This window comes from Budorcas taxicolor, chromosome 4, assembly GCF_023091745.1.
Source record: "Budorcas taxicolor isolate Tak-1 chromosome 4, Takin1.1, whole genome shotgun sequence".
NCBI lineage: Eukaryota > Metazoa > Chordata > Mammalia > Artiodactyla > Bovidae > Budorcas > Budorcas taxicolor.
Genome location: NC_068913.1, coordinates 15,495,886 through 15,520,088, shown reverse-complemented (window position 1 = coordinate 15,520,088; position 24,203 = coordinate 15,495,886). Strand labels below are relative to the sequence as shown.

General features: G+C 41.7%; 1 protein-coding gene across 3 annotated transcripts in view; it reads left to right on the top strand.

The window, feature by feature from the left end:
• Positions 1-24,203, top strand: part of SLC25A13 (solute carrier family 25 member 13) — a 229,996-nt gene that overhangs the window by 45,535 nt on the left and 160,258 nt on the right. For all 3 annotated transcript variants that reach the window (XM_052638583.1, XM_052638584.1, XM_052638582.1), the window contains exon 3: positions 1,815-1,957. In XM_052638583.1, the coding sequence (XP_052494543.1) occupies positions 1,815-1,957 (143 nt within the window). The remainder of the gene's footprint in view (positions 1-1,814; positions 1,958-24,203) is intronic.

The window sequence follows — 24,203 nt, the reverse complement described above, 5'->3', positions numbered from 1 at the left end:
CACAGCCCCCCACCTCTGCAGAACAGTAATGTGCAGGTTCCATGGTGTGAACGGGGGGAAGGCTGTGAAAAAGCATCGCACACCACCTTATTCTCACTCATTCACTCTCTTCTGGAATGGAGAGGACATTAACCATAGCAGCATTTCTTTTTTATTTTTCTTTTCCAGGAACTCTCTCATTGTTTATTCACCAATCAATATCTCTTTAGGACTTACTACGTTAGGCATTTTGAGAAGATGGAACTGAAATAAATGCACATTTTCCTCTTTCATGATACCCTTTGTTCCCATTTTCAGGTGGAAGGGAACTGATAGCTCTTCCTTTATTCGCTGTAACGACTTAACACAGAAGGATGATCCAAACATACATAGTAAAGGAATAAAGGACACAAATTCTTTTTTTTTAATTTTGTTGTTCAGTCGCTCAGTCATTTCCAACTCTTTGTGACCCCATGGACTGCAGCACGCCTGGCTTCCCTGTCCTTCACCATCTCCTGGAACTTGCTCAAACTCATGTCCATTGAGTCCATGATGCCATCCAACCATCTCATCCTCTGTTACCCCCTTCTCCTGCCCTCAATCTTTCCCAGCATCAGGATCTTTTCTGATGAGTCAGCTTTTCGCATCAGGTGCCCAAAATATTGGAGCTTCAGCATCAGTCCTTCCAATGAATATTCAGGACTGATTTCATTTAAGACTGACTGTTTTGATCTCCTTGCTGTCCAAGGGACTCTCAAGAGTCTTCTCCAACACCACAGTTCAAAAGCATCAAGTCTTCGGGGCTTAGCCTTCTTAATGGTTATGGTCTTTTTAAAAATAGGGGCCCAATTTCTTCTTTGGCTCAAGTGAAAAAAAAAAATGTAATTTTTAGGAGCTCTGGAGAAAAAGCAGAATGAAGACCTTGAAGTCAGGTGTACTTGGATTTCAATATTGTTTCTACCCCTGCCTATGTGGGTGAATTAGTTTACCATTCAAGATTTAGCCACTGCATCTCTAAAATGTGGATGGGAACACCTACTTTGTAGAGCTGTTGCGTAATACTAATGGGATATTGAATGTAAACACCTAACACTGTGCTCCACACTTCCTATGCATTCATAGCAGCGTTTCTTACCGTCTTCCATGAAGTCTTACAGAAGCCTTGCTGTTAACAGTTTGCTCTCTAGTTTCTCCTCTGTCATTCTCTTTTTTCTTTTCCATCACTGATGCTTTCAAAACAGGAAAAGGGGCAAAAGAATGAGGTTGTTTTCATTCATGATTTCATAATACTTTTTTTTTTTTTCAAGAAAACTATGTCTTTGCTAAAGAACAAGATATAATTTGTCTTTCCAAATTTCTGTCAACATGGGTTTCTCACCCTCAGCACGATTGACATTTGGTCTGGATGACTCTAATTGGGTTGGGGGGTAGAGGGTGGGCATCCTGCCTGTTTATTGGGGATATTTAGCTGCGTCCCTGGCCTGTCCCAAGTAGATACCAGTTTCTACTTCTGCCCTCTGTGGGGAAAAATGAAAACAGGCTGCTCAGAGCTAGAGAAGTTCAGCCAAGAAAGGCAGGTATTATAACAGAGATGGCCTACTGGGGACTTTGTGTTTGTAAGCTGGACAGTCAGGCTGAGAACCTCTGGTATAAAGATAAAACTTGGCAAACTCAATGTCTTTTTGCTTTTTACTTGGAGTGATGGGAAATAATTGTCCTTGTAATAGTATATTGTCATCTCAGGTATTTTATCCATTGAATACTTTCAGCTTTTTTAACATATTGATCTGATTATATACATTTGAGAATAAAATATATTTTCTTTTTTTAAACAGTATGCAAGCATTGAAAAAAATGGTGAATTTTTCATGTCTCCCAATGACTTCGTCACCCGATATTTGAACATTTTTGGAGAAAGCCAGCCTAATCCGAAGACTGTGGAACTTTTAAGTGGTGTGGTGGATCAGACTAAAGATGGGTATGTTTGCTTTTGATTATCTCATTTAGTTTTTGTTTTGTTTGAAACAGCTTTCTATTTCTTTAATGATTAGGAAGCCAATGTCCTACATTTTTTCTCCCTATTACAGTTAATGCATTATTTTAGGAATGGTGCCCTGAACAGTTCCTTCAGTGTTCTTATCCCAGTTGGGGATTCTATATCTGGACTTCTTGACATAATTTAAACAACTATTTATAATTTCACAGCTATTGTAGTTGAGTGGTGTGAAGATGCGCTTGAGTGTGTGTAGTATATTTTAAGTTTTAAGGCAACTGTAAAAATTATAAATGTAAAACGTAGGTCTGTGAACATAACTTTTCTATAATCTTTCTGCTCAAGGAACTTTTAAACGTCCCATATGATTAAATGCTATAAATCTGACAGACAGAATAATGATTCCAAATCCCCAAGAAAGGCATTCTGCCCAAGTGTGAAGAGAAACATGGAACCACCTAAACTTAAATAGGACACTTTGCAAAATGCCTTTTGTTTTTTTTTTTTTTTCTTTTACCAATATTTTCTGTTTACATTTTAAAAAGTGAGTCATTCTTAAGTTGTGTAAGAATGCAGTTGATTTTTACCATAAGTGCAGGATTTGGGGCTCCAAAATATCACCAATATTCCCTAATAACCAAATATAATCTGTCAGAACTAGCCTTTTCTGTGTGAACTGTAGTGAACCCAGCTGTCTGCCCTCGCCACTTGCCGCACTCCCCTCTGATAGATTAGTGACCGGCCTTTCTGGGGTGTACTTCTGTTCTGAGCGTCCTCTTTTGGTCTTGTGTCTGTTTTTTCTTATGCATGGGTTTCAGATACAACCAAAGAAAACTCCCTGATGCACTGTGACTGCTCTCAGTCTTCCCAGGACTTCTCCTTACTTGCTTATACATCTGTTGTTCCATCATGCATGAAGGCCACTCCCTCTAAAGTGAAAGTCTTGCAGATGGGAAGCAAGTGGGGAGGAAATTGGCAATTATACTTCCTGTCATAGGCTGGCAGATTGCTAGATTATACCTTCTCTGTTCCAGTGGTGGCTACTTGTGTTTTCCACAATTTGTGTAATCCCTCCCAAGGTGGGATTCTTTGCTTTGGAGGAGAATATCATTTAGGAGCAGCTGTTTCTTCCCTCACAGGGCCTGTCTGTGGAGCTGCAGGGAGAGAGGTGGAGGTATATTTCACACTAGTCCATTCAGGCTAAACAGCTGCACAGAACATAGCTTTATTCTAGCGAACATTTTGGTGGTGGTGGTTGAGGGGGGAGGCAGATTGGATTGCTTCCACATCTTCTGTGCTTATAAGGTGCAGAAGAAATGTGACCAAGTTCACATACAGTATGAGTTAGCTGACTCAATATTTAAGATCAATTTTTTTTTTCTTACTTGATAGTTAAACAATTTTTTTAAGCTATAGAAAATGGAAAGAATTCAGTGAATGTCTAATAGATACCCTTCATCTGGATTGATTGTTAACATTTTTAAAACCTGTGTGCCTTTTTAAAATTTGTTTTAACACACATATACTTTTTACACATCACACACATAATTTCCTCTTTTGGCTGGACCGGTTAACTATAAATTGCAGACATCAAGATACTTCAGTGTTTAACTTTGAATAAGAGCATTCTTCTTAACCGTTATCATACTTAGGAAGATTAGCAATCATGTGAAATATCTAATATCCAGTCAATTTTAAATACGCTAGATCTCTCCACTCACCCCTCAAATGCTCTATTGCCTTTTGTTTTTCAAATCCAGCATCTAATCAGGTTTCCTGTATTATATATAGTTGCTGTATATCTTCTAATCTAGAACAGACCCTTGCCTTTTTTTTTTAACCACTGATCAAGTTTAGTGATTTTTTTACTTAAAAAAATCAAGCCACTGTTAAAAAAAAAAAAGAGGCAAATAAAACTGATTTTCCAATCATTTGAAAAGCATAGTGCTTATTTGTCCAAAACAGACTCAAACGTAAATGCTACCATTATCATCTCTAAACTTCTGCAATAAAATTAGCATTTATATATACACCTATATACATTTTTTAATATATAAAATAGTACTGTATCTTGCAGTCAACAGGAGAAAGAACAACACATCCTTGTTTTATTATTCTATCATGCCTTCGAACCCAGGCCCAGTTATTTTGTTGAAAGTTCCTCGTTCTGGACTTGTTTGGTTGTTTCCTTATGACTTGGATTCATGATCAATGTTGGGGTGCAGGTTAGGAGAGATCCTACTGTCTTGTCCCAGCACTGATGATAACTCAGTTTGATCACTTGGTTCAGATGGTGTCCACCAGATATTTCCATTCTACAGAACCACTTTTGTTTTGTAATTAGGAAGTAGGCACTTTCAGAACATGGGAATATCCTGTTTCACAGCAGCCTTTCACCCAGTAGTTTAGGCATCCATGGTGATCCTTTTCTGGGTCAGCTATTACATCCATAGGGACCCTTTTCTGGATCAGGTATTACATCCATGGCAACCCTTTTGTGGACCAGGCATTACATCCATGGTGACCCTTTTCTGGATGAGGCATTACATTGATGTTTGAAAAAACAGCGATTTTTCTGACTCTTTATTTCTCATTTATTGTCTAGAATTCTTTGGTAAGGAAAAGCTTTTGTCCCTCCACGCCCTTTTCTTTCTCTGTTAATTTTTGTATCAGTGTAAACTCATGGATTTATTTACACTGAAGTCAATGTGTTAGAATCTATCACTAAATTCTCTGAATTACTCAGATTGTCCCAATGTGGTCAGTGCGAGTCCCTTCAAGCTGGCTCCTGGACCCTCAGCCTTTGAGTGTTCCTTGCTTTTGGTAAATACGGTGTGCTTGGCTGGCTTTGGATTTGTCCTGCCCTTGTCCAGGAGATCTTTTCTCAAAGAAAGGCTGAGGTTCCTCCTGGCTGGGACTGGAGCTTGGAGACACGAAGCTGGGCATGAACTCATTGCTCCTGGACTGTCCTGCCTCCCTGAGATTTCAGTGGAAAGAGCTGGGAAAATATACTTTAAAGAAAAAATCAAAAGTTCATAATGATAGTTCCTATTTAAATTTAACCTCACAGGAATTTCCCTTCTTTTGTGTTTGTATCTTTTTAGGGGAACACTTTGATTCCTAGTTACATGAATATGTTTACAGTCATTAATTTTATGTGATTGTAGTATCTGCTAATGTACTTGGCTTCCTTTTCATCCCACCCCTATTAACACACTGGCTTTTCCTATTTCTTTTTACATATACTCTTCAAAAAATATAACCTTGAATTCATTACACGCCAACAATGTAACATACATTTTATGTATATAATGTAATATAACGTGTATTTTCTCATGTGCTTATAACAGATTCCTGGCTTTCTTTCCCTAGTTTCCCAGATGAGAACTAAGGGATCAAGCAATCTGCTGCCTAAAGGTACCCAGGCCTGTCTGGCTCTAGTCCTGGGCCTTTCCGCTGTTCAGAGCGGCCTCTTCTCTCATCATCTCACAGTTCTCTTTAACTTGACGTTTTCTTTCTGATTTTGTATTATCTTAAATGTTGGCATTTGACTGTGGCAAGGAAAATCTTTGATGGTCTCAATCCTTTACCCTATGACTAATTTTTTCTTTTCTTCTCCTTTCTTCCTTTTCAGTGTTAACAGTGACTAGTTCAGTTTCAATAGGGAAAACAACCACCCATAACCATCTCAGCTTGCCACAGTATTTTGAATTTTTCAGTATATTCTATGACTTATGCTGCATCAATATTTTCCAAAATTTGAATTCATTTTTGTTTTAATTCTCTTTTATAATCTTTGTCTTTATTAGTTTTCATATTTCCATATACTGTTCATATGAACAGTGTTAGATAGCTTCATCATTTTCTATTAGACTAATAGACCATACTTTATGAAATCATGCCCTTACAGAGTTATTTCAGTTTCTCCTTTTCTATAATCGATACTACTGGACTGAATATATTCATGTATATGGCATTTTCCCCTTCTGTTTAATTTGTCGCTAAGTCACGTTGGACTCTTTGGTACTTCATGAACTGCAGCATGCCAGGCTTCCCTGTCCTTCGCTATCTCCTGGAGTTTGCTCAAACTCACGTCCATTGAGTCAGTGATGCCATCCAACCATCTCATCCTCTGTCGCCCCCTTCTCCTCTTGCTCTCAATCTTTCACAGCATCAGGGTCTTTTCCAATGAGTCGGCTCCCCGCATCAGGTGGCCAAGGTATTGGAGCTTCAGCTTCAACATCAGTCCTTCCAATGACTATTCATTGTTGATTTCCTGTACGATTGACTGGTGATCTCCTTGCTATCCAAGGGACTCTCCAACACTGTAGTTCAGAAGCATCAATTCTTCACTGCTCAGCTTTCTTTATAGTCCAACTCTCACATCCATACATGACTACTGGAAAAACCATAGCTTTGACTATACAGACCTTTGTTGGCAAAGTGATATCTCTGCTTTTGAATACACCATCTAGGTTTGTCATAGCTTTTCTTCCAAGGAGCAGGTGTCTTTTAATCTTGTGGCTGCAGTCACCATCTGTGTTGATTATGGAGCCCAGGAAAATGAAATCTGACACTGTTTCCACATTTTCCCCATCTATTTGCCATGAAGTTGATGGTACCAGATGCCGTGATCTTCGTTTTTTGAATGTTGAGTTTTAAGCAAGCTTTTTCACTCTCCTCTTTCATCTTTATCAAGAGGCTCTTTTAATTCCCCTTTGCTTTCTGCCATTAATGTGGTATCTGTTTAATCACTTCCTTAGATTTAACAGAGGGATTCCTGGGTCTAAGGGTAGGAATATTTTATAGCTGTGATATGTATTGTTACAGTTCTTTCCAAAAGGACTGAACTGAACAAGAACTTGTTTGGTATTTAAGCTGATTGAGCTCGTAGCAAAGGACCAGGATTCAAGACCCATTCACATGTGCCCGTGCCGTTTTCCCTCACCCTAACCCCAGCCCGCAGCTGGCTCCACAATATTCACTTCACAAACGATCTAGCCATAGGCCTCTTCTCAGTGTGAAGTGGTGGATGCCTGCATTCCCCATTCCTTTCCCTTTCTTTAGAATCATAGCATCTGTCGGGTTCACTAGTCACACACCATGCTCCTAAATCAAGTACTATTCCTTGAAAGAATTACACGACAGAAGCTACACGGTGGCCCACAGAAGCGCAGCACACCCAGAGCAGCAAGGGAGTGCTGAAGGGGGTGCCGCTCCTCTAGCCTGACTCTCTGGGGTCTGAGCGCCTGGCTTGACTGACCAGAGGGAATATTAGTGCACAACTTTATTAAAATGTCAAAAGCTGTTTATAGATGGACAACTTTAGGATTTAAAACCAATGACAGCTGTGTTGGTCCAGACGTCATGGAGACGTGAAACACTCCTTTTCAGTTAATTATGGGTCCTCTAGCCGTGGTCTCCTGAGTCCAAGCGCCAGGCCCTGCACATTTTACCACCTCCATGTCTAGCCCAATACCTGGCCTCCATTTCACATCGATTGGTTGGCTCAGCTTAGGTAAACTTACTAAGATTTTTGCCCCTTCTTGTTACAAAAGTCCAGGAGTGGTGGGAAACGGAAGATCTGGTTCAAATCCTAGGTTACTCATTGTTGGAAGCTGACATATGGCCCCCGAAGATATCAAGATAGCGATCCCAGAGTTTGGAAATGTGACGTTTTGGGAAAAGTGTCTTTGCAGATGTGGCTAAATTGGGGCTGCTGAGGAGATGCCCCTGGATTACCTGTGCTTTATATGCCATCATAAGCAGCCACATGAGAGGCAGAGAGAGAGAGGACATAACACTTGCAGAGGCACGTGGCATTGTGACCACAGAGGCTGAGAGCGGAGAGATCAGGTCACAGCCAGGGGCCATCTGGGGCCACCAGAAGATGGAGGCGGCGAGGAGTGGTTCTTCCCCGTGGAATCTCCCTTTGGATGGAGAATGGCTTTTCAGATATCTGGTCTCCAGGACTGTGATGGAGATGAATTCCTGCTGTGCTAAGCCACCCCTTTGTGGTCATTGATATAGCAGCCCTGGGAAATGAGTCCCCTTACAGAGCTGTTTTCTTTGGGGAATTAGAAGGCCTTTTATTGTTGTTCAGCCGCTAAAGTTGTGTCCGACTCTTGGCAACTTGATGAACTGCAGCATGCCAGGCTTCTCTGTCCTTCACTGTCTCTGTGAGTTTGCTCAGACTCATGTCCATTGAGTCTGTGATGCCATCCAACCATCTCATCTTCTGTCGTCCCCTTCTTTTCCTGCCTTCTATCTTTCCCAGCATCAGGGTCTTTTCCAATGAGTCAGCTCTCCGCATCAGGTGGCCAAAGTATTGGATCTTCGGCATCAGTCCTTCCAATGAATATTCAGGATTTCCTGTAGTATTGACTGGTTTGGTTCCCTTGCAGTCCAAGGGACTCATGAGTCTTCTCCAGCACCACAGTTGGAAAGCATCAGTTCTTTGGTGTTCAGCCTTCTTGTTGGTCCCACTCTCACATTGGTACATGACTACTGGAAAAACCATAGCTTTGACTATATGGACCTTTGTCAGCAAAGTAATGTCTCTGCTTTTCAATACGCTGTCTAGGTTTGTCATAGTTTTTCTTCCAAGGAGAAAGTGTCTTTTAATTTCATGGCTGTAGTCACCATCTGCAGTGATTTTGGAGCCCAAGAAAAGAAAGTCTGTCACTGTTTTCATTGTTTCCCCATCTATTTGCCATGAAGTGATGGGACTGGATGCCATGATCTTCGTTTTTTGTATGTTGAATTTTAAGCCAACTTTTTCACTCTCCTCTTTCACTTTCATCAAGAGGCTCTTTGGTTCCTCTTTGCCTTCTGCCATTAGAGTGATATCATCTCCATGTCTGAGGTTGTTGATATTTGTCCCGGCAATCTTGATTCCAGCTTGTGAGTCATCCAGCCTGGCATTTTGCATGATATACTCTGCATGTAAATTAAATAAGCAGACAATATAAATAAGCTGTGACAATATACAGCTTTGTTGTACTCCTTTCCCAATTACAAGGCGTGTGGTTGTAAAGAATTTTCAGGGAACAGAGCCTAATCAGCCTAATACAGGAGGAAAGGTTTTCTTGAAAAGTTATTTATTTTTGGCTGCGCTGGGCCTTTGTTGCTACGTGGGCTTTTCTCTAGTTGCAGAGAGTGGGGTCTGCTCTCTAGTTAGAGTGCATGGGCCTTTAGTTGCGGAGCTTTCTCTTGTTGCGGAGCACAGGCTGTGTAGGTTCATGGGCTTTGGTAGTTGCAGCTCCCAGGCTCTAGAGCTCAGACTAGGGAGCTGTGGCGCATGGACTTAGTTGCTCTGTGGTGTGGGGGAATCTTCCTGGAGCCGGGATCAAACCCATGTCTTCTGCATTGGCAGGTGGATTCTCTACCACTGAGCCACGAGAGAAGTGCTAACAGCTTTTTTTTTTCCTAGTAGTAGCTTTTCGTAGGTCCAGACATTTTCCAGGCAGGGCAGAGACCCCTGCTGTGGACTGTTCTCTGGAAGGCATGGCCCCTTCCTGCAGGCTTCAGCTACGCTTAGGGTTGGGGAGACTTCAGCATGGAAGTTAAACACCTGTGCACTGCATGGACTTAGAGGCTTTCTGGCAAAGGGATCTTATTCTCCTGGAGCCCTCTTGACACTAATTTAATGATTCCTGAGGCTTGGCCAGCCTTCCACACTGTGAGCCTGTTGTGGAGGGCTGTCCACTCAGTCATTTAGCAGCTGTTTGAGACCCTCATCTCTGTGCCTGGCGCTGTTCTGTGTGTGCAGGATGCCGTGGTGAATGGGGGGAAAAGGAGTGCTTGTCCGTTGGGTGCTTCTTAACTAGTGGAACAGACAGCTGTTCATCAGAGAACCACAAATAAATGTGAATTGATGTTGTGATGGGTGTTATGTTGCAGAGAGGTGGTGTGGGAGACGGCCTGGGGGCTTCATGCCGATGGGGAGATCAGGAAGGATTCTTGAGCCATGGGAACTGGAAAGGTTACTGGGCCGGGCGTTGGGGACAGAGGACAACGTTGGAGACAGAGGCAACAGTAGCTTCAAAGTCACATTCTGAAATGCTGAGGCTGGCAGGCCCAGAGCATGGCAAGTGCAGGGCATGGTCGGGGAGAGGTGGGCCACGCTAGACTGTGTGGGAACTTGTACTTGATATTAAGGTTGGGGGTCTTTGTCACAGGACCAATGACGAGCCATCACAGGGTCCTGTGAGCTGGAGGGTTGGCATGCCCTGCACGCTAAACACGATCTTCCCTATTAATCTTCTTTGATTTCACCAGTCCTCACTTTCCCTTCTAACTGCCTGTTGTGTTTAGATTTCTCTGCATTCCCTTGTTTTAATAGATTTGGTGATGAGTTTAATCAGTGTGTGAGGTTCCTTGAGGGTGCACAAGCCTGGAAGCTCTTTGTCAAATGAGCCTCTAGGTGCGGAGGGTTTTCTGAGCCTCTGAGGAGGGAGAAGGGGAGAGGTTGGGTCTCTCAGCTCCTCCCACTTAGGTCCTCTTACCTTGACTGGACGATGTGAATTTTCTCCTTGAGGTTGTGTTTGGATAATTTTTGGTGTGTCTTTTCGGTTTGGTTGTCCCTGTTATGTTTTTGTTTAAAATGAAACTTTTTTACCTGCAGTTTTAGTACATTGTTCGCCTAGCTATCTCCTAAGAGCAAGGGGAAAAATAAATTGTGTTTGTGTCCCTTCGAGCTTGGCAAACATGTTTCTAGATGTGGTTTATGGACTGAAGTCTCGTTAGAGGGGCCTAGGGAGATCCTGGTAATGCAGATGCTGTTGCGTTTACTTGGCGTCACTTGGGAAGACAAAGCATCACCCAAAGAAGCTGGAGGTGTGGGCTGCCTGGCCTCTTGGGCTCAGGATGCTGTCGGCCGATACAGGTCTGACCCCATCAGTGTGGGGTGGGTACTGGTCTGCACTGGTATCTAACTGGTTTGCTAGGGTCAAGCATGAATTTACTGTGTATTTTCTGTCTCAGGTGTGGAGACTCTTTGTTCTCCATGAGAGAACAAAAGTTGGCTTTTTCTTTTGAAAACAGCAATGTTAGAAATCCTGATTTCCTTTCTCCCCCCTCCTCGGACATTTTAATTATGAAAAATTTGAACCATACCGAAAAGTGAAATCCTGATTTCCTCATGACAAGCTGACGCGTCCAGCATAACACCTTGTTAGCCTCCTGTTCTGTTGAAACAAAATGATAATATAGTTGGCATCCACAAATAAGTCTTTTTTTCTTCAGAGTACAGTCAGTCAGTCCTGGGACAGTTCCCATTTTGAGGCATGAGGAATAAGGGTGTCAAAGGAGAAAAGATAAAAAAGGAAATCTTGTGTTTTAAAACACGCGGCTATATAAATAAAGTGTGTTCTCTGTGTTTCCCACGTTCGCTGTTTATCCTTCTGAGAAGGGGAAAAAAAAGGCCTTTTAAATACTTCACAAGGTGAAGGAGAATATAATAATGTTGTTGATGATAAAATCATTTTTATATACCTGTTTTCACTTTGTGAGGCTGTTGCGATGAAATCCAGGCCCTGGCCACATGCTGAGAGTTAATGAGGTTGACAATTGGCAATGCTTAAAGAGTATTAGGGTAATGTATTTGAACATACAGCAGTTCACAGCCTGAAATGTTCATTGTCTGTCAAATAGAATCCATAATCAATAAGAGGAGGTCTTTCCATTTACTAATGAGGATAGTTGTCTGCATTACTCAGGTGGACACAGATTTTAGATAAATACCTGGAATTCATAAGCTGTAGAATTAAGCAAAGGCATCTCTTTAATTAAGAAAAAAAAATGGTAATAATCAACAGCAGTCACCTGAGAAGCTTAAATTTTCTTCTTAGTCATCAGACTCCCAAATTAATCCACCAAAACAAAAAGCCTCATTAGCAGCTCTCGTTGAATCAGTGTTATTTTTTCTTTCTCTCAAGGTGTCTGATTAACCCCCTTTCTTTTTGCATTACTCACTTTGTGTTAATATTTGATGTCTGAAGTCATGGGGGTGGTGGTGCGTGCAGTGTGGTGGCTAGACGCTGTCTGCGCAGAGTAAATTAGAAAGAACTCTTAAAAAGGTTTGTATTATGTCGCAGGTATATTAGCAAACCTTTAGGAGTGTCAGGTGCCTGGGTTGTTTTTCTTTTTAATTCCAGAAAGGATTGATTAAAGACGAGGTGCTGATTTCACTCCTCATTCATATGTAGAGTTAGCCCTCCTCCTCTTCCCGCTTCTGCTTACCAAGCCTGGCCCTCTTTTGCAGAGTTTTGCTGTCAAAGCAAGGTGAGAAATGGGGCTATAGCTGGAGGGGGAACGTAGGTGAAAGACAGGGTCTTTATAAAGTGGGTAGAGAACAGCGTAATGCACGCTGATGGAAATGAATACAGTGAGTGGAGTACTGACAGTGTCAGAGAGAAGAGGGGGGAAATTCTGGTACATTCAGAGAGGGCGGTGGTCTCTTTTGATAACATGGAAAGTTCATTTAGGATAGCTGTTCTCAGAGTGTGGTCGGTAGACCGCTTGGGGTCTCTGAGGTCTTTATAAGGAGTCCATGAAGTCTGAACTGTTGACATAAAATTGCTAAGACATCATCTACCTTTTTTTGTTGTGTTGTACTTTAACTGATGGTTTTAAAAGCCAGATTCTAGAACTGCTGGTTAGCAGCAGCTCAGCAGCAACACCAGACCCAAGAGTACGAGTGGTCATTGTATTGTTCAGCACCAGTAGTTCACAATAAGGCAGTAACGATAATGCCTTTGAAGAAGAAGTAAAGTCACTGACTTTCTATGAAATCTCACCTTTTACTACGTATCATCTACAAATTCGAGTAACTGAGGGGGAAGCATGCGTCAAGACTGCTGGGCACTGGCCTGTAGCAGTTGTCAGAGGGGAAGCAACTCAGGTGCTTGCTGAGCTAGTCATTTTTTTTTCCAAAGGAAAACTTTTTGAGAGAAAATTTTCACCTGACAGCCTTCTGATACTTAAAGCCTTTTCTGATGTAGCTAGTGGTGATAGTAATAATGTGGTTTTTTTAACATAGTGTAATGAAATGTGTTGGAGAAGGCAGTGGCACCCCACTCCAGTACTCTTGCCTGGAAAATCCCATGGACGGAGGAGCCTGGTGGGCTGCAGTCCATGGGGTCGTGAAGAGTCAGACACAACTGAGCGACTTCACTTTCACTTTTCACTTTCACACATTGGAGAAGGAAATGGCAACCCACTCCAGTGTTCTTGCCTGGAGAATCCCAGGGACGGGGGAGCCTGGTGGGCTGCCGTCTGTGGGGTCGCACAGGGTCAGACATGACTGAAGCGGCTTAGCAGCAATTGAAATGTGTCAACATTTGGAAGATCTACATAGCTTAGGGAAACATCTTTTCTTGTTACTTAGGGAAACATCTTTTCTTGTTACGCAGTACATGGTGTTAGAAAATCCTGAGTCAAACTTGTATTCAAAGTGCAGACAGACCGGTGGGTTTTAATGTAACAGAGTGGGAACAGGTCATTGATCACAGTTTCAGATTTCATATTGCAACTAATCTTTAAGAAACTACCCCTTGTTGGGATTTGATATATCACAGAATATCCCCAGGTGTTACTGACACAGGAAGCCCAGTCTGGTGCTCTGTGATGACCTGCAGGGGGGTTGAGGGGGAGGGAGGGAGGCTCAAGAAGGAGGGGGATGGATGTATAATTATGGTTGATTTGACTTGTTGTAGCAGGGACAAACACAACATTGTAAAAATTTTAAAATAATAATAATGAAAAAAGGCTGTTAAAATGCTCCTTCCTTTTCTAACTATGAATCTGTATAAAGCTGAAATCTTTCATATCCTTCAACCCAAACAACATATTACAGCATTTTGAATGCAGCTGTCTTCCATGAAATCTGATATTTAAGAGATTTGCAAAGACATAATACTACTTTTTTCTCACTACATTTTGTGTTTTATTTATTTTTCATATAAATGTTATTTCTATTACCATGTAATAGGTTTATTCACTTTGCAAGAATTAACATTTTAAAAATGTATCAGTTTTAATTTCTCACACAGTAAATATGATAGGTACAAGATATGATAGGTACAGATAAATAAAAGCCCTTCGGAATCCTCAGTAATTCAAAAGCACTCAAAGGGCTCCTGAGACTTGAAAGTGGGAAAAATGCTGAGCTAGAAAAGTGGAAGGTCAGGTACCACAGTGGGGCAGATGTGTTGTGTAGATGTGGTGGGATTTCGGGGAAGTTTCCTTCTGATCTCCTTGGTTTTTCTCTGGGAGGTAGATAAGAAGGATGCAGGTGAAGTATTGACAGTTTGAGGAGAGGGGAGAATATATTAATAGTAACTATTTATTCAGAACTGAACGGGTAAGGAAATGTAGCCTGACTGCCGCATGGGACTCACTTGAGGATCCACCCATGGGCTTGTGGTCTTGAAATTCACAAGTGAGACCACCTAGCGTGGCTGTTTGTTTTCTGGCTTCTGAGTTCGGCTGCACAGAGGCAGGCAGGGAGCCAGAGGTGTTGGCTATAACCAGAGTTGCAGGCTTGCCCATTGAATAACTCAGAGTAGGAGATACAGCAGGGAGGTGAGGGGCATGCAGGGGAGTAATTATAATGTTCGACTGTGGATTTAATCTGGATGAAGGGGCAAGGGACACGGAATAGGAAGCAGTGAGAAGAGGGGGTAGGTTTAATGAATTGTTGATTTCAGTGTGGCTGACAATTGTTGAAGTTGGGTTATAGGAGAGAGTGAGCAGGAAAACTGGAAGATAGTGGCCAAAAAAAATGTGAGACGCATCCAATTGAGAATAAGGAGGTGTTGCAGTTACTGGTCCTGGCAGAAGTCTGGAGTCTGACCATGGGACTGAGTGACTGAGAGTGAGTGAAGAAAAGATCATCGGAAGAGGCAAGTTCAACTAATTGGGAGGCCTGGGTGTTTGAAATTATTGAGAATTGAGGTAGGAGTAGGTTGCCAAGCATATCAGGGAGGCAGGAGGTAAAACGTGGTGGGGAGGTGCGAGTCTGGGGTTATTAGGTGATAGAAACAAGGAGAGGTGCTGTGCACTAGTCAGATGATGTGTTTAAAAGGGGTTAGGAAGGAAGGCTTGGGGGATGGTGGGAGAGAGAAGTACACCTCCCCTGCTTATAAACAGGGTGCAACCCGGGCCTGCAGAGGGAAGCTCCTCACTGCCTTGGAGGCATGGACCTCGGGGAGGAGCCAGGTGTTGGTTACAGTGGATGGGTGAAGGGATATTTACAGGATTCCTTGGGAAGAGATTCCCTTCCCAACAGGGTGACTTTGTGCTCATCACAGGCTGTGAGTTCTAGAGGGCGCAGTTGGGGGGTTTCTGGGAGATGGGGAGGTGACAGAATAGGGAAGAGCTGAGCCCCAGTGGGGATTTGGTGTGGGTGAAGAGGCGTGAACTGGGAGTCTGGGGCTGCTGGCGGAGGTCCACAGGCACAGGATAAAGGGTACAATGAGATTGTCCTGAGGGCTCCAGATTGCGCCTGCTGGGAGACAGAGAGGCAGGGAAACCTGGGGAAGGGCAGTCTTATTACTTGAAGAACTTTGGTGGGAGGGGGCACACCATGCGTCCCGTGGGACCTTTCCCAACCAGGGATGAAGCCCATGTACCTGCATATGGAACACAGAGTCTTCATCACTGGACCACTGGGAGGTCCCTTGAAGAACTTTTAAAGCAAAAATATTTTGTGGGATTGGAGCTTTCTGCTGATGTTTTTTATCATAGATGGTTAAAGGATGAAAAGAGAAAGAAGGTTCCAGATCCGGTGCTAATAATTTCCACCCTTTTTCTTGTTTAATCCTTGCAACAGGTCCTTAAAATAGGTACTTAATGCTCATTCGCACAAACTTAGGTGCAGAATCATAAAGTTTAAGCAGTTTTTTAAGTTTGGTTTTTCTCAGGGCTTGCTGTTTAAAATGCTGTTTGTTTTTGGTCGCGCCAGGTCTTTGGCTGTCTGTGTGGGCCACTCTCTAGTCTGGTGCCTGGGCTTCTGCTGCACCGGCCTCTCTCGTTGTGGAGCCTGGGCTCTAGGCACACAAGCTTACAACCGCGGGGCACAGGCCTGGTGGCTGAGACTTGAGGGCCCTAGAGGACGGCTCAGTAGTTGTGGCACACAGACTTAGTTGCTCTGAAGCATGTGGACTCTTCCCAGACCAGAGGTGGAGCCCTTATCCCCTGCATTGGCAGACGGGTTCTTTATCACTGAGCCACCAGGGAAGTCCAGTATAATTTTCTTGAAGTAATATATCTAGTGGTGGAATTAGAATTTGGACCCAGTCCTTTTTTGGTTTGTGCCCAGTCTGCTCTGCTATGAGCTTTGTATTTAGAGAAGAATATTAAAAATGGAGCCTTGAATGAGAACTTTGCATACATCTTTGCTTAGAAGTTCTGATGCCCTTTGTAGTACCCTTAGTTCCTAAGACTGATTATTTGACCAATTTAAGGTGGACCTGAAACCTTCATGAGAATGATCCCAACTATCTCATCCATACCCACAAACTTAGGGAAAATTGTCCTCACATTCCTCACTTTTTTTTTTAAGGCTAGGAATAGTTTTTGGAATACTCTTCCCCTTTTATTCCTCACAGACTCAACCTTGAGGTAAGATTGCACCCAGGATTCTCAGGATGCTTGCTTTTTCTGGGCCAGCTGCAAATAGCAACCTTTCCTCCACGTCCCTCCCAGTATGTCAGGGTGCTCAGAAAATGTTTGAAGAGCAAATGCTGTCCCTTCCCTCTCCCTTTCCTTGTTTGGTTGTCTGGCATTGCTTTATCTGCCCCATCGGTGTTTAAAACTCAGATCTAAGATTTTAGAGGAAAGGGTCGAATGTAAGCTCTGCTTCATGGCCACTTGCAGATTTCTTTCTGCGATGAAGTGTCGTTGGTACAGGATTTGGCAGTTGCTTAAACTGAAAGTCTTGTGCTAAGTTGTGAGGAATTTCTGAAGTCAGATGTGAGGGGATCGTGCCTGTTAACATTCCCATTGGTGGTGGCATAATTGTCAGTGAGTCACTTCCTAATGAACCAAGTGAGATTCTCAGAATTAACGAAGGTTTGGGAGGGTAACGCTGCCACAGCAGTCTGATTTAAAGATTTGGGGATCTTCAGTCTGGAAAAGCAAGAGATGAAAGAAGATAACTATTTAACTTTCACAGAAATTATAGAGAACCTTCATTAATATTTATTATAGAGTCTCTGTTGGTGCTTAGTTGCTAGTGTGTTTGCTGCTCAGTCATGTCTGACTCTTTGCGGCCGCACAGACTGTCGTCCTCCAGGCTCCTCTGTCCATGGGATTCCGCAGGCAAGAATACTGGAGTGGGTTGCCGTTTCCTTCTCCAGGGGAATCTTCCCAACCCAGGGGTCGAACCCAGCTCTCTTGCATTACAGGCGGATACTTTACCATCGGAGCCACCAGGGAGGTCTGTTTAGTTGCTAAGTTTGTGTCCAGCTCTTACGACACCATGGACTGTAGCCTGCCAGGCTCCTCTGTTCATGGGATTTCCCAGGCAAGAGGACTGGAGTGGGTTGCCATTTCCTTCTCCAGGGCATCTCCCCACCCAGGGATCAAACCGTTGTCTCCTGCGTTGGCAGGCTGGTTCTTTACCACTGAACCACCTAGAAAGCCCCTGTAATAAAAGATTTATAGAGTGGCCTTGTGTTCTCTACCTGACAAAACATTGATACTTTCAGTATCTGTGTCAATTTCAGATTTATTAATTTATTTAATGAATATTTATTGACACCAGCTATGTGTTAGAAGCTTCCCTGGTGTTTCAGATGGTAAAGAATCTACCTGCAGTGTGGGAGACCTGGGTTCAATACCTGAGTTGGGAAGATCCCCTGGAGGCAGGCATGGCAACCTACTCTAGTATTCTTGCCTGGAGAATCCCCAAGGACAGAGGAGCCTGGCAGGCTACAGTCAAGGGGTCGCAAAGAGTCAGACACGATTGAGCGACCAAACACAGCACAGCAAATGTGCTAGGCACTGTTCTACACAAAACGGATAAATGTTGTGCTCTTATATAGCCAGTAGACAGTGTAAACCAGTAGATACACGTGATTGAGAGGAGGGTGGCTGTACCTGTTAAAGCAAGCAAGGGAGGGAGATGGTGCGTGACCGTGGCCTCTGGGGTGCTACAGTTGATAGGGTGGTCGGGGAAGACCTCTTTGAAAAGTGACGTGTAGGCAGAGACCTCAATGAGAGTGAGCCACGTGCGAATCTATGAGTTGAGCTTTCCAGCTGAGGGAATACAAGATGCAGAGAGCCTGAGATAAAAGTGTGCTTGACATCTTTGAGATGAAGCAAGGAAACCAGTTTGTTTAGGGCCTGGTGATGATAAGCAGAAGTGTGGAGGAAGTCAGAAAGGTATCCGGGAGCCAGATTATAAAGATATTGTAGTATTTTATTTCACATGTAGGTAGACGTCATGAGTTTTTGAGCACTAGACTGACATCATCAGAATCACAGATTGAAAGGATCTCTCTAGCTGATTTGCAGAGAGTGGAAAAAAGCAGGCAGAGTGAAGGAAAGAAAACAGATGGCAGGACTTGGAGGCTAGTTGTGGAGATGATAAAAGTGATTGGATTTGGGATTTTCTTGACAGGTTGGATATACATATGAGAGAGCCATCTCAGGGACTCCAGGCCTTCTGAGGGAGGAATAGGTTTGGAAGGTTTCTTTTGGGCATGATAGTGTTCAGATGCCTATTAAACATGTAGTTGGAGAGATGTAGGCAGATACTGTAAGGATTGGATTAATTTCAGGGGAAAGGTCTGGGTTAGAAATAGGAGTCAACCCAACTACTTTCTTGATCTGAGCCAGTTTTCAGCATAAGGAGTTGGTGTAATAACTTCTGAAGGCTCAATGGGTTAGGTGTTGTTTTGTGGGAATGGGGACGTTTCTTTTTTTATATAATGAGTATTATGAACTCAGGTTATTTATGTATTCGGCAAGCTTTTTTAGAAATTGAGGTGTAGTTAATTTACAATACTGTGTTAGTCTGAAATGCACAGCAAAGTAATTCAATTATACATACATACATACATACATACATACATACATATTTCAGATTCTTTTCCATTATAGTTATTACAAGATATTGAATAGTTTCCTGTGCTATACGCTAGGAATTTGCTGTTTATGTTTAGTAGTGTATATATGTTGATCATAAATTCCTGATTTATCTCTTCCTCCCCTGCCCCCTATTATTCCCATCGGTAACCTTAAGTTTGCTTTTTATGTCTGTGAATCTACTTCTGTTTTGTAAATAAGTTCATTTGTATCATTTTTTAAGATTCTGCAAATAAGTTATAGCTTTTCTTCAGAGGAGCAAGCATCTTTTCATTTCATGGCTGCAGTTACCGTCTGCAGTGATTTTTTTTGGAGCCCAAGAAAATAAAGTCTGTCTCCGTTTCCATGTTTTCCCATCTATTTGCCGTGAGGTGATGGGATATACTGTATATGTATACCACATCTTCTTTATCTGTCCCTCTGTTGATGGACATTTTGGACGCTTCCATGACTTGCCTGTTGTAAATAGTACTGCTAGGAATGCTGAAGTACATGCATCTTTTCAAATTAGAGTTTTCTCTGGATTTATGCCCAGGAGTGGGATTGCTGGATCATATGATAATTCTGTTTTTAGTTTTTTAAGGAGCCTCCGTATCCCACCAACAGTGTAGAAGGGTTCCTTTTCCTCCCCACCCTCCCTAGCATTTATTACTTGTAAATTTTTTGATGATGGCCACTCTGACCAGTGTGATGTGATACCGCATTGTAATTTTGATTTGCATTTTAAAAAATAATTAGCAACATTGAGTATCTTTTCATATGCCCGTTGGCCATCTGTACGTTTTGTAGGGAAAAATGTCTATTTAGGTCTTCTGCTTATTTTTTTACTTAAAAAAAAAATTAAACTATATGAGCTGTTTGTACATTTTGGAAATTAATCCCTTGGTGGCATTGTTTGCAAATATTTTCTCCCAGACCATAGGTTGTCTAGGATTTCCAAAATAATGTTGAATATGAGTGGTGAGAGTAGACATCCTTGAGTTGTTCCTGATCTTAGAGGAAATGCTTTTAGCTTTTCAACGCTGAGTATAATGTTAGCTATAGGTTTATCACATATGTCTTTTATGGTGTTGAAATATGTCCCCTCTCTGCCTACTTTATAAAGAGTTATCATAAATGAATGTTGAATTTTATCAAAAGTTTTTCCCTCATCAATTGAGATAATCATATGGCTTCTGTTCTTCAGTTTGTTAGTATGATATATCACATGATTGATATGTGATATTGAAAAATCCTTATGTCCCTGAGATAAATCCCACTTGATCATGGTGTATGATACTTCTAATGTATTGGTGGAGTTGGTTTGCTAGGATTTTGTTGAGAATTTTTTCATCTGTGTTCATCAGTGTTATTGACCTCTAATTTTCCCTTTTTGTGATGTCTTTGTCTGGTTTTGGTATCAGGGTGATGGTGGTCTCATAGAATGAGTCAGAAGCAGGATTCTCAGGCTGTCTTTCTGGTTCCGTACTGGAATTCAACGTACTGAGCTCCCTGGTTGTCATTTTCTCCTAGGAACTCTAACGACGTCTTATGCAATCTGAATCTGTCTGTAACAGATACTGAAACTTTTAGCTAATCTTTTTTCTTATCCTGTCTTCACTTCTGTGGGCTTAGTTCAGTCAGTAAAGAATCTGCCTGCAATGCAGGGGGCTCAGGTTCGATTCCTGGGTCAGGAAGATCCCCTGGAGAAGGAAATGGCAACCCACTCCAATATTCTTGCCTGAAGAATTCCATGGACAGAGGAGCCTGGTGGGCTGCAGTCCATGGGGTCGCAAGAGTCGGACACGACTGAGTGACTTTCACTTTCACTTCACTTTTATCCTCTCCAAGTAGGCTGGTACCACAGTAGTCTGGGGTCAGTCTTTGTTTTTGTAAAATTACTGTGAGGGGTTCTTTGTATTGAGAAGACCATCCATGTGATTAAGTTACTGATCCTTTTTCGATTCCTTCCCGTCCCTTTGAGTGCCCTGTGAAGGCCGAGGAGTTGGCTAGCTGGGCACCATATGCCACTGCCTGTCTCTGCCCCTCTGTCCTCTGCTTATCGTGTGGTAAGCTATAACCTGCTGTGGCAGAGTTGAAGAAATGCAGCCATGTCGCTTCTAATAGAGTTTAGTTCATATCATTTCCCAGTTATTTATTTTGAATATAATTTTTAAAATTCACTAGGGGTATTGCATTTCCATCTAGGGAAAGCCTCCCTTGAAGGTATCTGAGATTCGCTGAACATGTAAAGCTTCTTTCTATGGCTTTATAATTTCCTGAGTAGTGCTTTCTTACAGAGTTGGGTTTTTTTTTTTTTGTATTGGAGTATAATCTTACAGAGGTTTTTTTTTTTTTTTTTTTTGTATTGGGTTATGATCCATTAACAAACAATATTGTAATAATTTCAGAAGGTTTTCTTTTTTAATTTTAGTCAGGAAATGAAAGTCAATTTAAGGAAAAGGCTTTAAAACACTGATGTTGCTGTTCCGCAATTAGCAATAGTTGTACCTAGAAAAAGCAAGTCTCAAAAGTCTTGTAGCCCAATTTGCTTTTGCAAAAGTATAAAAGCACTCCCAACAGTTTCTAATTTTGCTTTTTTTTTTTTTACAATTGCTATTCTGTGTTCTAATTGCCTGCTTAAAAACCTTGATATTATTATGAGATCTTTAGAAACAGGACTTGCTAATGAATGCAGAGACTGTGTGGGATAGGATGGGGAAATATATTGGATGGAAAAATTTTTCTTTTCTTACCCTTTTTTTTTGAGAATTGATGTAGGTTCTTCCAGAGAGTAAAATAAACTATAAAGCTAAGTAGAGCAGACTCATGTAGTTATAATAAATGTTCTTGGTTATTTTAATAAGACTCTATGTTCATGGGTAGCCTGTGTTAATAGGTGAATTTATTGTGTTTTGTTAGTGATTATTTGTTTAGCAAAACATAATTAAATATGAAAAACTTACATTTTTCTTTATCAGATCTTGTGCTGGCTCTTAAGCAAATTATGCTTATGTGGTAAAATTTAAATTAATCTGTATGGAAGATAGAGGTGGAAAAAGCATTTTGTTTATTGTAGATTTGGGGTAATATCCAGAAATATTACCTAATCAGAATAATGTAAGCAGAAATCACTCTTTATTTCAATTCTCATTAATAATATTTCTTTTTAGGCTACTTTTCTCTGCAATAACAGTGTATACAATCTAGTTTTAATTTTAAAGTTTTATTTTCAATCCTGGAGTATCTTAGATAATCATTCATGATACCAATTATAAAGGCTTCAAAGATGTGACTGAATCTATACTGATCACAGTAATACCTTGAACAGGTTTTGCTTAAAGATTTATTTGTCCTCTCAAATTGTTTCTCATGATTTACCTCACTTCAGAGTGTTGAAGCCAAAACAGAATATACACTTAATATCAAATAATTTTCTCCTCGCCAACCACATCTCAGTGGCTGGGCTGAACATGGTGACTGAGCTTTTCCTTAGATAGTTATGTGAACATTTGTGTGGCAGTGGGAGGTGGAAGTGTGGCACCCGAGGCTAAGTCATTGCGTTCTGTGTGGCCATTTCTTCCTTATTTTGAAACAGATGTGGAGAAGAGAAAGAAGATCCCGGTTCGTCATCAGAGCTATTGCTGGTATCTCAATCCTCACCAGCAAGAAGCTCTTTGCTCTTGGCAGATCTGTCTCTTTACTCAGGCTGACCAAGGACAGTGCTGGGGCTGCCTTTGGAACCTTGATCAGTACCCCCCACCCCCACTTGCAGCATTTTGGAGAACCTGCTTTTCTCGGTGGCGCTAGTGGTAAAGAAACATAGGAGATGCGGGTTTGATCCCTGGGAAGACTCCCAGAGGAAGAAATGGCCACCCACTCCAGTATTCTTGCCTGGAGAATCCCTTGGACAGAAGAGCCTGGCGGGCCACAGCCCGTAGGGTTGCAAAGAGGTCAGATACGAGTGAAGCAGCTAGCACACGCAGGTTTTTCTCCCTTGCTAGGAAAGGTGAGAAAGTGTGTTGGAGACAGCCGTGCCATTTGATGATTCGTATTCTTTTTGTGTGTGTCCTTTAAGATAAACGTAGAAAATTTGGAGGCCCTCTGTGATGCAGGTTATAAAGAACAAGTTGTAATTGTTTATAGGTTGAGAGGTTAGGCTTACATGGAATTACGATGTATCTCAGAAAAATCATAATTCCATGGTTTAGGAGCTGTAATCTGCTTGGGAATGTGGGGGGGGGGGAGGGAGAAGGCTTAAGTGCTGAGACTTTGTGGAGCAAGAATGTCATTTTTTTTCCTTAGGGATGCTCATCTGGAGTGGCGGGGGTGGGTGGAGGCCTGGTGGAGATTATTGGGGACAGCTGCCATTCTTGATGCAGACATTGCTCTGAAATACCCTGTATAAACCACACATTACCATTTCTGAGCTATAGAACACTTCATTAAATTTTTAAATTTAAAATGTTTTAGAGAATGCATAATTTATCCCATACTTTCTGTTTCTTACCATATGCCTTGATTTTTAACGACCTTAGTCTTAATTTTGTTACCGAACTCATGCTTCCTCTCGCCTCGCTAGAAAAGAGAGTAAAAGTCTTTGATGGTCTGAGATGCGATCGATGGTTATTTTACAACTTTGAGTAAATTTAAAGTAAAATTTAAAACCCTAATCCTTCTTTGCTTACATTGAAATATTATGACCCTATTGATGAGAAGTATTGCCTGTGAAACTTGGTCTGAGTTCTCTTCTTAATATAAGAGAAATTTCTGCAAATTCAGTTTGGAATCAACACGTGGGCACTTTTAAAATTTCTTTTTCATGGTCTTAAATACAGAAAATCATAATCTATTTTAAGCTTCCTGTAAATGATGGAGCACTTGTTTACATGGGTAAAATGACTCTATCTAAGTAGTGTATTGAAGTTCATGTTAATGTTTGCTATTTAATGACACCTAATGATATTCAATGAAGGGTTATGCTAAACCGAAGAGAAAATGTGTTACCCAGGCAACTGCCTCAGGCAGACTAGAGAGTCAGGCATATGGCTCTATAGTACACATTATTTCAGCATCTTTAAGCATAAAGAACCACACATGTAATTGACTGTGAAAAATTACTGCTCAGTTACTGTATTGTACGGTCATAATAGAAGTA